The sequence below is a fragment of the Pan troglodytes genome, chromosome 14, assembly GCF_028858775.2.
Source record: "Pan troglodytes isolate AG18354 chromosome 14, NHGRI_mPanTro3-v2.0_pri, whole genome shotgun sequence".
Lineage (NCBI taxonomy): Eukaryota > Metazoa > Chordata > Mammalia > Primates > Hominidae > Pan > Pan troglodytes.
The window spans coordinates 27,223,359-27,236,812 of NC_072412.2; the positions used below are offsets into that span (position 1 = coordinate 27,223,359).

General features: G+C 42.6%; 1 protein-coding gene across 1 annotated transcript in view; it reads right to left on the reverse strand.

Moving 5' to 3' along the window:
- Window positions 1-13,454, reverse strand: part of FLT3 (fms related receptor tyrosine kinase 3) — a 97,672-nt gene that overhangs the window by 58,596 nt on the left and 25,622 nt on the right. Inside the window, exons 2-3 of the mRNA XM_509601.7 lie at window positions 9,440-9,561; window positions 795-997 (exon numbers count right to left, since the gene is read on the reverse strand). Coding sequence (XP_509601.2) covers window positions 795-997; window positions 9,440-9,561 — 325 coding nt within the window. The remainder of the gene's footprint in view (window positions 1-794; window positions 998-9,439; window positions 9,562-13,454) is intronic.

Below are 13,454 nucleotides of genomic sequence, written 5' to 3' on the forward strand. Positions count from 1 at the left end.
CGGGGCACGGTGGCTCACGCCTGTAATCCCAATACTTTGGGAGGCCGAGGTGGGAGGATCATCTGAGGTCAGGAGTTCGAGGCCAGCCTGGCCAACATGGTGAAACCCCATCTCTACTAAAAATACAAAAATTAGCTGGGTGTGGTGGTGTGCGCCTGTGATCCCCGCTATTCAGGAGGCTAAGACAGGAGAATTACTTTAACCTGGGAAACAGAAGTTTCAGTGAGCCAAGATCAGGCCACTGCACTCCAGCCTGGATGACAGAGCAAGATAGTTCGCATTAGGGTTCATTTTTTGTGTTATACATCCTATGAGATTTGACAGATATATAATGTCATGTATTGATGCCCTAACTGTATTTTTAGTTCATTATTTCACTGAAGATAAGAGTTACAAAAAACAGGCCTAGGCCAGGCGCAGTGGCTCACACCTGTAATCCCAGTACTTTCGAAGGCTGAGGTGGGTGGGTCACTTAAACCCAGGAGCTCAAGACCAGCCTTGGCAACATGGTGAAAAACTATGGTGCCTAGAAAAAATTTAAAAAATTAGCTGGGTGTGGTGGCACGCGCCTGTAGTCCCAGCTACTTGGGAGGACTGGGGTGGGGGAATTACTTGAGCTTGGAAGGTCGAGGCTACAGTGAGCCAAGATTGTGCCACTGTACTCCAGCCTGGGTGACAGAGAGAGACCCTGACTCGCAAAAAAAAAAAAAGGTTTACAATAAACATGAACAGAAACTTGAAACAAAATTCCAAATGAATCACATTTTATGTCAAGAAGGTATTCCTCCACTTACCTGTTTTGTAAATCAAAATGTGGCTGGCAATTCAGGGAGCTGTGCTTAAAGACCCAGAGACAGGAAATGTTCCCTGGGGCGTCGACCAGCACTTGCAGTGTGATGGAAGCAGATACATCCACTTCCACAGCGGCAGCTTCGTACACTGTCCCTGAGCTCTGGGGTCTCAACGCACACCCGAGGTCTTCCGGGGATTCTGATACCTACGTTGCAGATAGAACAAAGTGAATTCATGAAAACTGCAGGTCTAAGGCCTCCCCTTCTTCACATCAAAACTTTATCAAACATATGCATGCTGACACACTGCACGCAACACCCACACAAGCTGGAACCCACTGAGAACACGTTGCCGACTGAAGGTCCTATTAATTATAATTCTCTAAAGAAAAGATAAATAACATTGGGCTGCATTTCTAAAATGTTGTACGGACTGTCATGGTGTGTGTCCCCCTACCTCTGCAAGTTCATATGTTGAAGTCCTAACCCTCAAATGCAACTTTATTTGGAGATGGTCTTTACAGCGGTAATCAAGTTAAAATGGGTCATTAGGGTGGGCCTAAATCCAGTATGACTCGTGTCCTTATAAGAAGAGGAGGCAGGGCACGGTGGCTCACACCTGCAATCCTAGCACTTTGGGACGCGGAGGCAGGCAGATCACTTGAAGTCAGGAATTCAAGACCAGCCTGGCCAACATGGTGAAACCCTATGTCTACTAAAAATACAAATAATTAGCTGGAAGTGGTGGTTGGCACCTGTAAACCCAGCTCCTCGGGAGGCTGAGGCAGGAGAATGGCTTGAACATGGGAGGCAGCGGTTGCAGCAAGCTGAGATCGCGCCACTGCACTCCAGACTGGGCAACAGAGTGAGACTCTGTCTCAAAAAAAAAAAAAAAAGAGGAGATTTGAAGGCAGATACACAGACAGTAAGAACACCATGTGAACAGAAAGACAGCCATCTTCCAACCAAGGAGAGAGGCCTGGAGCAGATTCTTGCTCACTGCCCTTAGAAGGAACCAACCCTGCTGACATCTTAATTTTGGACTTCTAGCTTCCAGAATTGTGAGATAATAAATTTCTGTTGGTTTAAGTTGCCCAGTCTGTGGTAGTTTGTTGTATCACCCCTAGCAAACTAATCAGACCGTAATTATAAAATCTATAATATATAGGTAAATATTTTTGTGATTGTTGGTATATAGATAAAAATTTATAAAGCAATGGTAAATTGGTATCTGTGTTAGAGGAAATTTAAAAGCCAAATTTTCTGGGCAGATGTCCCCATAGCCACACTGCCACCACACTTCTTGCCTGCTTTAAATAACTGAGATATATTAGGCCAGGCGCCATGGCTCATGCCTGTAATTCCAGCACTTTGGGAGGCTGAAGTGGGCAGATCACTTGAGGTCAGGAGTTCGAGACCAGCCTGGCCAACATGGTGAAACCCCATCTCTACTGAAAATACAAAAAATTAGCTGGGTGTGGTGGTAGGCGCCTGTAATCCCAGCTACTCAGGAGGCTGAGGCAGAAGAATCACTTGAACCCAGGAGATGGAGGTTGCAATGAGCCTAGATCCCGCCAATGCACTCCAGCCTGGGGGACGGAGTCAGACTCTGTCTCAAAAAATTAATTAATTAATTAATTAAGATATATTGAGAGCAGGGGCTGGAGCAGCTTCTGCTGTGGAGTCCCCCACCTCCTATCTCCTTTACATGGCTGAACACAGCATGCACACATGCACACACATGAGCACACACATATTTCTTCAGGTGAAGAGCAGGGTAGCTCTTCTGCTACCAGTCAAAAACCATATTTCTGGTCTTATTTGTTCACTTAGTAAGTATATGATAAGTGCAAGACCATCTGCTGAGTACTATGAGACTAGAAAAAAAAAAAAGACTAATCTTGCCCTTAAAGAGTTTGAGTCTCCTAGGAATAAATAAGTAAAACACAGGAGAAATACAAGTGTCCCATAAAAAGATACCAAATACTTTGAAATGTAAATTGTAAGTGCCCTGGAACTTCAAAGGAGGGAGAAGAGATTTCTAAGCCGGATGTTTAAGTTTTTCACCCAAGTCCAGTAATTGAGCTGGATCATAAAATATGGGCACAAAATAAAGTAAAAAATAATAGATACGTCAAGCATGGTGGTACATGCCTGTAGTTCCAGCTACTCAGGAGGCTGAGGTGGAAGGATCACTTGAGCCCAGGAGTTCAAGTCCAGCCTGGAGAACATAGCAAGACCCCGTCCCAAAACAAAAAAACCCAGCTGACATACTAGAAGAAAATATGCCAACATATATTACAAGTAAAGGGCGAATACCCCTAATATAAAAAGAACTTTTGAAAATTGAGGGACACAGAACCAAAACACAGTAGAAAACTGGGAAAAAGAATTGAATACACAATTCAAGAAAAAAGATATAAAGAATGGCCCTCAGCCAGGGGCGGTGGCTCACTCCTGAAATCCCAGCACTTTGGGAGGCCAAGGTGGGCGGATCACAAGGTCAGGAGTTCGAGACCAGCCTGGCCAAGATGGTGAGACCCTGTCTGTACTAAAAATACAAAAATTAGCCGAGTGTGGTGGCAGGCACCTGTAATCCCAGCTACTTGGGAGGCTGAGGCAGAGAACTGCTTGAACCTGGGAGGCAGAGGCTGCAGTGAGCCAAGATGGCACTGCTGTACTCCAGCCTGGGCCACAGAGTGAGACTCCATCTCAAAAAAAGAAAAAAAAGAATGGCCCTCAAGCATATGAGAAAATATTAAACCTACTTATAATTAGAAATCCGTAAGTTAAAACAAGACTAATATATCACTTCTCCTCTATCAGACTGGCAAAAAATTAAAAAATATGACAACACATTTTGTCAGTGAGGCCATGGGGAAACAGTTTTCTCCTGCATTGCTGGGGGAACACACCCTGCACAACCCTTCTGGAGAAGAATTTGGCAATACCTAATAAAACTTGCGATTCACTCGCCATTTGAGCCAGCAATCTCACTTCTGGGAATAAGCACACCTCTAGCAATTAATTGCAGCACAATTCATAATTGCAAAATACTGAAAACAACCTAAATGCTCATACATAGGAGAGTGGTTGAACAAATTATGGTACATCCACACCAGGGGGTACTATGTAGCTATAAAAAAGAATGAAGACAACCTCTAAGAACTGATTTGCAATGATTTCCTGGATGTACTGTTAAGTGAAGAAAGCTAGGTGCAAAAAGTATCTACCTTCAAGTATGCTATGCTATGTAAGAAAGAGGAGAATATAAGGAAATATATATGTATCTGGTCACTTGTGCACAATAAGTACTGGAATAATAGCAAAACATCTAAAGGGACTGGTTAATTACAGGGATATGTAGAAAGAGGGTGGAAACTTGTCAGTAGGAGTGAGGAGACAGTGATACTTCTCTGAGTATACTGTTTCACACTGTTTTGACTTTTAGGACAAGAGTCATGTCATGTCTCAAAAAACAAGTAATTAAACCAACCAGGAGGGTCAGGCACAGTGGCTCATGCCTGTAATCCCAGGACTTTGTGAGGCCAAGGCAAGAGGATCACTTGAGCCCAGGAGTTCAAGATCAGCCTGGGCAACAAAGTGAGACCCCATCTCTACAAAAAATTAAAAAATTAGCCAGGCGTGGTGGTGCATGCCTGTGGTCCTTGCTACCCGGGAAGCTGAGGCAGGAGGATTGCTTGAGCCTAGGAGGTTGAGGCTGAAGTGAGCTATGTTTGTGTCACTGCACTCCAGCCTGGACAACGGAGCGAGATCTTGTCTCAAGGTAATAATAATAATAATAATCATCATCATCATCATCATCATCATCCAGGTGTGGTGGCTCACGCCTGTAATCCCAGCACTTTGGGAGGCTGAGGCAGGAGGATTGCTTGAGCCTAGGAGGTTGAGGCTGAAGTGAGCTATGTTTGTGTCACTGCACTCCAGCCTGGACAACGGAGGGAGATCTTGTCTCAAAGTAATAATAATAATAATAATAATAATAATAATAATCCAGGTGTGGTGGCTCACGCCTGTAATCCCAGCACTTTGGGAGGCCGAGGCAGGCAGATTGCTTGAGTCCAGGAGTTCGAGACCAGCCTTGGCAACATGGTGTAACCCTGTCTCTAGTAAAAGAATATATAATAAATAAAATAAATAAATAAACCAACTAGAATATGTGAAATGAGGGGGCTGGAAGAAATATCAAGACGGAATACGAACCAAATTAATTCAATTGTATCACAAATAAATAATAAAACCATAGTGAAGGGGATGGGAAAGAAAGGAACTAACCTAAGTAACTTCAGAAAATAATACTTTGGATCCCTTAAGGCTAAAGACAAAAAACACTGTACACAAATACTGTCCTTTAGTTAGTAAATCTATTTCTCATCAGGGTATGGGTTAGTAATTCTAAAATTAGATTATCTATATATTGTATTTCCAGGCTCTGCCTGCCGAGAGGGCCTAGAAGCAATGATATCCCAGCAGCAATGGGCACACCCAACTCTCAGATCTTGGTTCCTAAATACTACCCCCCAAAGAAGCCAGTGCTCTTTGGAGAAGTGCTGAATTCCAGGGCTAAGGCAAGAAAAGAAAAATACAAGATGAACCTGAACTATCTGGTAGTGTGTCAAAAATTAAGGAAGGGCTTGGAAAAAGATGAGGAGATGTTGAAAGGACACAGGAGCAAAACTGAAGTAGCTCCCAATGGCCAAAGCTGGAAGAATTTGAGCAACAAAATAAATAATGATTGTATTGGGTTACAACCCAGAGGATAAAATAAATATTCATGGGCCTCTACTGATATAAATAAAAATTTGAATAAATACATAAATAAAATGAGGGGAAAGGGACAGTGCTTCCTTACAAAACATTCCAATTAACATAGAGGGAATGTAGGAAAAAGAAAAGCACCATTAGGCAAACACCACCATAATAATCGTAGGCAAGATCCACCAATGGGTGCTAAAATCAGTAGGTGAAAATTAAAGAAGGAACAGGATATTTGCATCCCCTCCAAGACACTTATTAATTATAAGTGAAGAAAATAGTAACTTTGCAGTGGGGACACCTGGCATGCACCATCTAAATCTAATGATCAAGGTTCACATCTTCATAATGACACCAAATGACTTCCTGTCACTCTGAATATGATGCTCTGGGAAGGGCACGCTCCTGGGAAATTCTTGCCAGAAATCCATAATCTCGTTCTTGTTGCCAGGCTGGAGTGCAATGCATGATTTCGGCTCACCGCAACCTCCGCCTCTGGGGTTCAAGCGATTCTCCTGCCTCAGCCTCTTGAGTAGCTGGGATTACAGGCATGCGCCACCACGCCTGGTTTATTTTGTATTTTTAGCAGAGACGGAATTTCTCCATGTTGGCCAGGCTGGTCTCGAACTCCCGACCTCAGGTGATCCACCTGCCTGGGCCTCCCAAAATGCTGGGATTACAGGCATGAGCCACCGTGCCCAGCCCCTGTAAAAAGTTTTTAAAAATTAAAGCTGGGTACAATCCACAATCTGGATAGACAAATCTGCGGGCTTCAGAGGAGAGAGAATAGCATGATAAATGCACAGTACAGAGGTGGTGGGCTCCACCGCTGGCAGTCCGGGAATAGCTTGAGCCAGGCTGACCAGGAGCCCAGGGATGTTCTTGAAGGCCAGGCCACGTTCTTCACCACCTGGCAGAGCTGAGTCCCACAGAGCCATGAAGGCACTGGAATTTAAGAGACTGTGATATCTCAAACTCACAATGTTAAAAAAAAAATACAACTTTTGTAATAATACTGAAGTTCAGTCTGTTGATCTTCTTATAACAAGTATAGCTAACTAATGAGGACATGAAATCACTAACACAGTTGTTGTCTGCTTACATAAGTAAAACAGCTGCACAAGCTGTGAAAAGTCCAGAGAAAGCACGTAAAATGATCCATCACACAAAGTCCACCATTCTTTCCCAAATCCTTGTTACAGAAAACCAACCAACAAACAAACAAATCAACAACTCATTCTCTAGAAGTACAGGGTGGGACATGGCAAATAAAGAAAATGAGCTGGCTTGTGCAGGCCACCTGCCTGAAATATGAGGTCATGATTGTCAAACACATTTGGTCAACTCCAGTAACTTCAGTTCTTCACAAACAGAAAACCCGCCATTAAACCATAGTGGAGACTTTTTGTTTTTATTATTTTTGTTTTTATTATGTTTTGTTTTGTTTTGTTTAGACTGTGCCGCAATGGCACAATATCTGTTCAGGAGGAATGTGACATTAAATGCAGCTTTGACTTTCTGGAGGAAGGGAGGTATAAATGAACCTATTTGGTAAGAAGAGATAATTTTAGAGTTATGGTGGATTTCCTGCCTATGCTCTCTAATCACTGACAGGAAAAAAAAACAGTACATCTCACTCAGCTGCTGTGAATACTTGGTGCCTTAGTACAGTCATCTCTTAAAAGCAAATTTGAAGAATATGGAATAGTTGGTGATATGGTTTGGATGTGTGTCCCCTCCAAAGCTCATGTTGAAACGCGATTCCCAGCCGGGTGCAGTGAGTGGCTCATGCCTGTAATCCCAGCACTTTGGGAGGCCAAGGTGGGCGGATCACCTGAGGTCAGGAGTTCGAGACCCATCTGGCTAACATGGCAAAACCCGTCTCCACAAAAAAAAAAATCTACGATATATATCATATATATATATGAGATATATATCAGCCAGTAGCAGTGGCTCATGCCTGTAATCCCAACACTTTGGGAGGCCAAGGCAGGCTGGAGTGCAGTGGCACAATCTTGGCTCACTGCAACCTCCACCTCCCTGGCTCAGATGATCCTCCGGCCTCAGCCTCACAAGTAGCTGGGACCACAGGCGCACACTACCATGGCTGGTTAATTTTTTTGTTGTTGTTGTATTTTTGATAGACACGGGGTTTCACCATGTTCCTCAGGCTGGTCTCAAACTCCTGAGCTCAAGCGATCCACCCACCTTGGCCTCCCAAAGTGCTGGGATTACAGGTGTGAGCTACTGTACCTGGCTGATTTCTACTATTTTCAGTTCTCCATCACTTAAGCTTCCCTTGAGTAAATTTACTAAATATATGTTTTTAAAATAGAGGGGTAGGAATAGCACAAGAGAGGGGGTATGAAAAACAAGACGAATAGCGTAAAAGAAAGGAGTCATGAAAAACAAAGTCGGAACTTGAAGGAGCCAGAGCCAGATTACTGAGCAATCTTGGTATCAGTCTAAGTAATGGGAAATCATGGAGGGTTCAGAGCCAGGCAGTGAAGGATGTGCCTGCTTCAGGGAGGCTAGCCCAGCAGCTACCTCTGAGATGAATTGTAGCAGGAAGAGGCCACTTAGGATATCACTGTGATTATGAGGGAGTTAACAAGGGCTTGACTTAGGGAAGTGGCAGTGAGACTAGAGAATATGAGATGATTATATGAGAACTCCTAAAGGGGATCGACAACACTTGGTAACTGACCAAATGTGAAAGTAATAGAAAGAAAGTAGTCCAAAATGATGCTGAGCTTTCAAGCCTGGGAACTAAACAGGGATATAAACAGAAATCAATTAATACAAGAATAAGAGCAGGCTTGGGGAAATAGAAATGAAATAAAATAAATGACGTAGGTGGATTTTGATGTGCAAATGGAAAATCTACCTATATACTGGGGGCAGCTGGAAGTGAGGGATTCAGGCTTGGAAGAAAAGCCTGGATTCTCTTTAAGGAGAAAAGGAAATACAGTCGGCCCTCTGTAACCATGGGTTTCGCATCCATGGATACAACCAACCACAGATTGAAAATATTCCGAAAAAAATGGGGTTGCATCTGTACTGAACATGTACCGACTTTTTTCCCTTGTCATCATTATTCCCTAAACAATAGGGTATAATAACTATTCACATAGTTGTTTAGGTATTATAAAGCATTTGCATCGTATTAGGTATTATAAGTAATCTAGAGATAATTTTAAAAGTATACAGGAGGGTCAAGCATGTTGGCTCAGGACTGTAATCCCAGCACTTTGGGAGGCTTAGGTGGGAGGATCAGTTGAGCCCAGGAGTTCAAGATCAGCCTCGGCAACACAGTGGGACGCCATCTTTGCAAAAAATAAAAAAAATTAGCCAGGTGTGGTGGCATGTGCCTTTAGTCCCAGCTAGTTGGGAGGTTGAAGTGGGAGGATTGCTTGAGCCCGGGAGGGCGAGGCTGCAGTGAGCTATGATCATGCCACTATACTCCAGCCTGGTCAACAGAATGAGACTGTCTCAAAAATATACAGAATCTGCATAGGTTACATGCAAATACCAAGCCATTTTATATCAGGTACTTGAGTATCCATGGATTTTGGTATTAGTGAGAGTCTTGGAACCATCCCCCCTGTATACCAACGGACGACTCTACTCATTACTTCATGCTAGTTATCAATCAGTGTCCTTCCTAAATCCTCATATGAAGAATACGGTTCTTGAAGGAATGGAGTGCCAGGGAGCTAGGAGTATAGATGCTCTGTTGGTACCAGATGTGAGGACATAATACACTTAAATACATAAAGAGAAGCCCATTTAGCCATGGTAGGCTTCAATAACTTACAAATTACGTTCTCTAGAGAAAAACAGCTAAAGGTATAATTTTAATGTTACTTTACCATGGGATATGATGATGACTTCCCCACTGATGAATCATTGTTCTTATGATTGATTAAAACACACTTGATCACAGGCAGATCTTGATTTGTAATAGTCCCAAATATCATTGCAGAAAAAACAACTGTAAAACAAAATAAAAATGATAATGTTGATACATGCACACCTTAAAAAGAAAACATGCATTTATCTTGCAACCAAACAACAAAACAAAGTGTAATCAGAGGAAATTGGCCACTATGAAAGTATGTAGGAAATTCGATTTTATGCAAGTTTAGTCTAGTTTAAATCAGGAGCAGAGATACTTAGAGCAGGGCTGTCCAATAAAACAGTCTGCAGTGATGGACATGTTCTATGCCTGTGCTGTCTAATATGGTAGCGACTAGCTACATGTGGCTCTTAAGCTTTTGAAATGAGGCTAGTTTGAGGAAATGATTATTTGTATACATGATTTGTGTGTGTGTGTGTGTGCACTTTTTGTTGTATATAGATTTCTACCTTTTTTTTTTTTTTTTTTTTTTTTTTGAGATGGAGTCTCGCTGTGTCGCCCAGGCTGGAGTGCAGTGGCGCGTTCTTGGCTCACTGCAAGCTCCGCCTCCCAGGCTCAAGTGATTCTCCTGTGTCAGCCTCCCGAGTGGCTGGGATTACAGGTGCCCATCACCGTGCCTGGTTAATTTTCTTTCTTTTTTTTTTTGTATTTTTAGTAGAGACGGGGTTTCGCCACGTTAGCCAGGCTGGTCTTGGACTCCTGACCTCAGGTGATCCACCCGCCTCTGCCTCCCAAAGTGCTGGGATTACAGGTGTAAGCCACCGTGCCCGGCCTGGTATATTCTTTTTTTCTCTATGGGTGCTTATAGAATCTTTTCTTTGAAACCACAGCACTAAAATTTTCAAAATTATGTGCCTTCCTGAGAGTCTATTTTCATCCATTGTGCTGGGTACTCAGTGGGCCTTTTCAATCTAGAAATTCATATCCCTCTGTTTGGCATTTTCTTGAATTATTTCTTTGATTCCTTCTCTCCTCTTTACTTTCTGTTTGCCCATGATTTAGATATTTTCCCCAAATGACTGACAATCTTTGACAGTCTCTTCACATATAAGAATGAAGTGCTGAGCGTCTATCCTAAGCTCTATGATGTGGCTTGTGGCCCAATCTCTGTAGGTGTATATTTAGGTCTCTTCTCACCGGCTGGTCCGACTCCCCAGAGAAGATTCTCTCTCTTGCTTGCTGCCTGTGTCCTGCGAGCTGGTCTTGGCAAGTTATACTATTGTGGGGTCCTGCAATGAAAAGCAGGCTGCTTCTCAGCTTTCTCAACCCCCAACTATAATTCAGCTTTCATCATCTGCTTCTTCTTTTTAATTTTTTTTAAGAGACAGGATCTCGCTATGTTGCACACAGTGACTTCAAACTCCTGGACTCAAGTGATCCCCCTGCCTTGGCCTCCCAAGTTGTTGGATGATAGGTGTGAGCCACTACACCCAGCTTTATCTGCTTTAAAGCTCTCAAAGTTTTACTTTCTCCTTCTCCATCCTCTTTGTCTTTATATGTTTATATCTTTGTTTCTTTGGGGGTATTAGGTATAATCGGCAAATAAAAATTGCAGTGTACATCATATATTCACAGTGTACATCATGTAATTTTCATATATATATAAATATATGTGTATTTATATATAATGTGTGTATGTATGTGTATATATTAAGTATATATACATATATATGGGCTTCTCTTTATGTATTTAAGTATATATGTACATATAAATATACACACATATACATACACACATTGTGAAATGAATACCCCAAACAAGCTAACTAACCTATCCATCAGCTTGCATACTTATCTTTTTCTTTTTCTTTTTTGGTGATGAGAACATTTAAGATCTACTCTCTCTCGCTCTCTCTCTCTCTTTTTTTTTAATTGAGACAGAGTCTTGATCTGTTGCTGAGGCTGGAGTGCAGTGGCACGATCACTGCTCACTGCAACCTCTGTCTCCGGGGTTTGAGTGATTCTCCTGCCTCAGCCTCCCAAGTAGCTGGGATCACGGGTGTGCGCCATCATGCCCAGCTAATTTTCGTGTTTTTAGTAGAGACAGCGTTCACCTTGTTGGCCAGGCGAGTCTCAAACTCCTGGCTTCAAGTGATTTAGCTGCCTTGGCCTCCCAAAGTGCTGGGATTACAGGCATGAACCACTGTGCCTGGCCAAGATCTATTCTCTTAACAAATATGCGGCCGGGTGTGGTGGCTCACACCTGTAATCCCAGCACTTTGGGAGGCCGAGGCGGGTGGATCACGAGGTCAGGAGCTTGAGACCATCCTGGCTAACGCGGTGAAACCCTGTCTCTACCTAAAAAAATACAAAAATTAGCCAGGCGTGGTGGCAGGCGCCTGCAGTCCCAGCTACTCGGGAGGCTGAGGCAGGAGAATGGCGTAAACCCGGGAGGTGGAGCTTGCAGTGAGCCAAGATCATGCCACTGCACTCCAGCCTGGGCGACAGAGCGAGACTCTGTCTCTAAAAAAAAACAACAACAACAACAAATATGCTTATCTCTTTAAAAGCATTTTTTGGCTGAGCCTGGTGGCTCATGTCTGTAATCCCAGCACTTTGGGAGGCTGAGGTGGGTGGATTGCTTAAGGCCAGGAGTTTGAGACCAGCCTGGGCAACCCAGTAAAATAATATCTCTAAAAATTTTTTTTTTAATTAACTGGGCATAGTGGTGTGCGCCTATAGTCCCAGCCCAGCTACTCAGAAGGCTGAGGTGGGAAAGGATCGCTCAGGCATGGGATGTTGAGGCTGCAGTGAGATGTGATTGCACCATTGCACTCCAGCCCCTGGGTGACACGGTGAGACCTCATCTCTGGAAAAAAAAAAAAAAGCATTTTTTACTGTCACTTGAGTGGTCTGTAGATAGCGATAGGAGGTAATATATATGTTCAGCCATCTTTGTAATCTCATAATCTGAGACAGTCTCAGAAAGTAAGAACTTTTCCTGCTCCACTCTGTAACGTTTCCTCTCTAGTCTTTAAAAAAATAGTAATTTAAAAAATATTTTATAAGTATAATTAACTTATAATAAATTGTGCACATTAAAAGTATACAATTTAGTAAATTCATACATATCTACAAAACCAACACCACAATCAAAATGGTGAATTTAAGGCTGGGCATGATGCTCACACCTGTAATCCCAGCGCTTTGGGAGGCCAAGGTGGGAGGATCACTTGAGACCAGGAGTTAGAGACCAGGCTGAGAGACAGAGTGAAACCCCATCTCTACAAAAATTTGTTTTTAAAACATTAGCCAAGTGTGGTGGCACGAGCCTGAAGTCTCAGCTACTTGGGAGGCTGAAGTGGGAGGATAGCTTGAGGCCAGGGGTTTGAAGCTGCAGTGAGCTATGATCACGCCTCTGCACTCCAGCCTGGGCAAAAGAGCCAGATCCTGCCTCTAAAAAAAAAAAAAAAAAAAGAAAAAAAAGAAAACAATTTTTTTTAAAAGATAATAAAGTTACCTATCACTCGCAAAAGTTTCCTTATGAAGCTTTGATATCACGCCCTGCTACCAACCCCATTCCCCCACACCCAAGCCACCTCTGATCTATTTTCTGTAATTATAGACTGGTTTGAATTTTCTAAAATTTCATACAAATGGAATCACACAGTATGAACTGTTTTTTTATAGGGTGGGTGGTCTGGCCTCTTTCATTGTGCATTTTTTTGATATTTGTCCATACTGTAGTAGATATCAGTAGTTCATTCCTTTTAATTACCAAGTAGTAATCTGTTGTATAGATATATAACACAATTTGTTTTAATCTATTCACCTGTGGACACATATTTGGGCTGTTTCCACTTTTGCTGTTACTAATAAAGCTGCTATTTATATAAAAGTCTTAATATGGATATACACTTTCATTTCTCTTGGGTAAATACTAAGGAATTGAATGCCTAGGTTATATGGTCAGTGTATTTGTAACTTTTTAAGAAAGTGCCCAATTGTCTTCCAAAGAGGTTAGAGCT